This window comes from Tupaia chinensis, unplaced genomic scaffold (genome assembly GCF_000334495.1).
Source record: "Tupaia chinensis unplaced genomic scaffold, TupChi_1.0 Scaffold000201_1, whole genome shotgun sequence".
Taxonomy (NCBI): domain Eukaryota; kingdom Metazoa; phylum Chordata; class Mammalia; order Scandentia; family Tupaiidae; genus Tupaia; species Tupaia belangeri.
In genome coordinates, this window is record NW_006159676.1 from 3,078,280 (window position 1) to 3,080,552 (window position 2,273).

Below are 2,273 nucleotides of genomic sequence, written 5' to 3' on the forward strand. Positions count from 1 at the left end.
GGCTCCGGCTGCAGCTGCTGCGGCGGAAGAAGCGGGGCCTGGAGCTCCGGGAGGCCGCCCTCCGAGCCCAGGGTCCGGCCCTCGCGCTGGTGCTGGAGCAGCTGCAGTGGGACCGGGCACAACTCCAGGACGCAGGGGCGGACAGCAGTGGCGAAGACAGCAGTGGAGGCGCGAGCAGCGGGGACGAGGAGGCGGTGCAGGTGAGCCCCCCTGCGCCGGGCGTGGACCTGGCAGGGATAGCAGCATACTACTGCCTACGTGTGCCAGCTCGGCCACGCCCTCTGGGGCTTCCGTTTTTATTTTTGTTCAAAGGAATCAGTTGAATAGTTTAAGCTTCACACCAAGGTTATTTTGCATATTTATAAAAAATATTTTGCTTGGTGGGCTGGCAGGTTATGTGGTGGATAAGGGTGCTGGACTCCCACATGGCTGTGGTTCGAGTCCCGGACCTGGAGGCTTTCTCTCTCTCTCTCTCTCTCTCTCTCTCTGGTGCACGCTCTGTCCCTCTCTGGTCAAATTAAAATAATTAAATTTAAAAAGTTAAATAGTAATTCTTTAGGGACCAGCAGTTAGCGTAATAGCTATGTCACTGGACTTCCATGTAGTCAACCACGGTTGGAGTCCTGGATCCAGTGGCTTAAACTCACACCATGCGCGTGTGCGTGCGTGCCCAAGATCCCGAGAGGAGAATAAAGGAGAAGGGATTGCGGTGTGGCCATCCCCCCTGGGAGGTGATTTCTTGCTTTCTGTCTGTCTCTTTCTGTCTGTCTAACCCCCACACCCAAAAAAAAAAAAAAAAAAAAAAAAACTCTCCAAAAAAAAAAAGTTAATAATTATTTTAAAAATATATTTTGCTTGGAGCCCGACAGGTGGCATGGTGAAGGTGTTGGACTCCCACATGGCTGACCAGGGTTCGAGTCCTGGATCTGGTGGCTTGCCTTCTTACTTTCTTTTACTCTCTCTCTGGTCAAATTTTTAAAAAATTAAAAATAATACATAAAATAATAATACATAAAATGAAATCAATAATTCAATTTTTTGTTATGGAGAGGTTTTTGCTATAGGGTGCATGCACTCGCTACAGAGAGAGAGAGACAGAAAGTGAGAAATCACCCCCTAGGGGGGATGGCCACGCCGCAATCCCTTCTCCTCCATTCTCCTCTCGGGATCTTAGGCACGCACGCACATGCGCCCGGTGTGATTTTGAAGCCACCGGGTCTGGGATTCAAACCCCAATCAGCCATGTGTGAGTCCACTGACATAACTGATACGTCATTTGCTGGTCTACCCTGCCCCAGTTCAGGCTTCTTAGTGCGGCATTTTGAGTCAATTTTCCCACCTCTAAGACTTTGTAAGGATGTGTCCTTTCCGGGGACACCAGTATCTTTGTCCATTTTTAAAGTTTATTTATGTATTTATTTACTTACTTTAATTTGACCAGAGAAAGAGAGAGGGAGAGACAGAAAGAGAGAGAGAGAGAAAGCAAGACAGTAAGCCACCAGATCCAGGATTTGAACCATGGTCTACCACCTGGGAGTCCAACACCCTTAACCACCATACCACCTGCTGGCCCCCTTAGTCCATTTTTACATTGCTAATAGAAATACCCAAGAGTGGGTGATTTATAAAGAAACAGAGTGGGCCAGCAGATGGCGTGGTGGTGAAGGTGCTGGACTCCCATGTTGACTATTGTAGTTTGAATCCCAGACCAGGTGGCTTGAAAATCACTCTGGTGGGGAACCCACAGATGGTGTACTGGTTACGTCACTGGACTCCCACACATTTGACTGTGGTTCAAGTCCCAGACCTGGCGGCTTAAAACTCATGCTGGGTGTGTGTGTGTGTGTGTGTGCCTAAAATCCTGAGAGGAAAATAATGGAGAAGGGATTGCAGCGTGGCCATCTCCCTCTGGAGGTGATTTCTTGCTAGGGTCTGGGACTCGACCCCTGTCAGCTACGTGGGAGTCCAGCCCCCTTAACCACCCTGCCATATCACCTGTTGGCCCCCCCTCTTTATTTTATATAGTCTCCAACCTCTTGTAGGTCTAAGCTTAGACATCACCTCCTCAAGGAAGCCCTCCCGGATTGCCTTCGGTCCGTGACGTTCTCTGTTATTTATTTCCCTTGTCAGGGAAATAAATTTATTTTTTAAAAATTTATTATTTATTTAAAACATTTATTTTTTAAAGAAAATTTTAATTTATCCATTCATTTATTTTAATGTGACCAGAGAGAGAGAGAGAGAGAGAGAGAGACAGAGAGAGAAGCAAAGGG

The 2,273-nt window shown here is 47.6% G+C and overlaps 1 protein-coding gene across 1 annotated transcript in view; it reads left to right on the forward strand.

The window, feature by feature from the left end:
* Positions 1–2,273, forward strand: part of USHBP1 (USH1 protein network component harmonin binding protein 1) — a 19,056-nt gene that overhangs the window by 12,817 nt on the left and 3,966 nt on the right. Inside the window, exon 10 of the mRNA XM_014587301.2 lies at positions 1–200. This exon is cut by the window's left edge and continues 2 nt beyond it. Coding sequence (XP_014442787.1) covers positions 1–200 — 200 coding nt within the window. The remainder of the gene's footprint in view (positions 201–2,273) is intronic.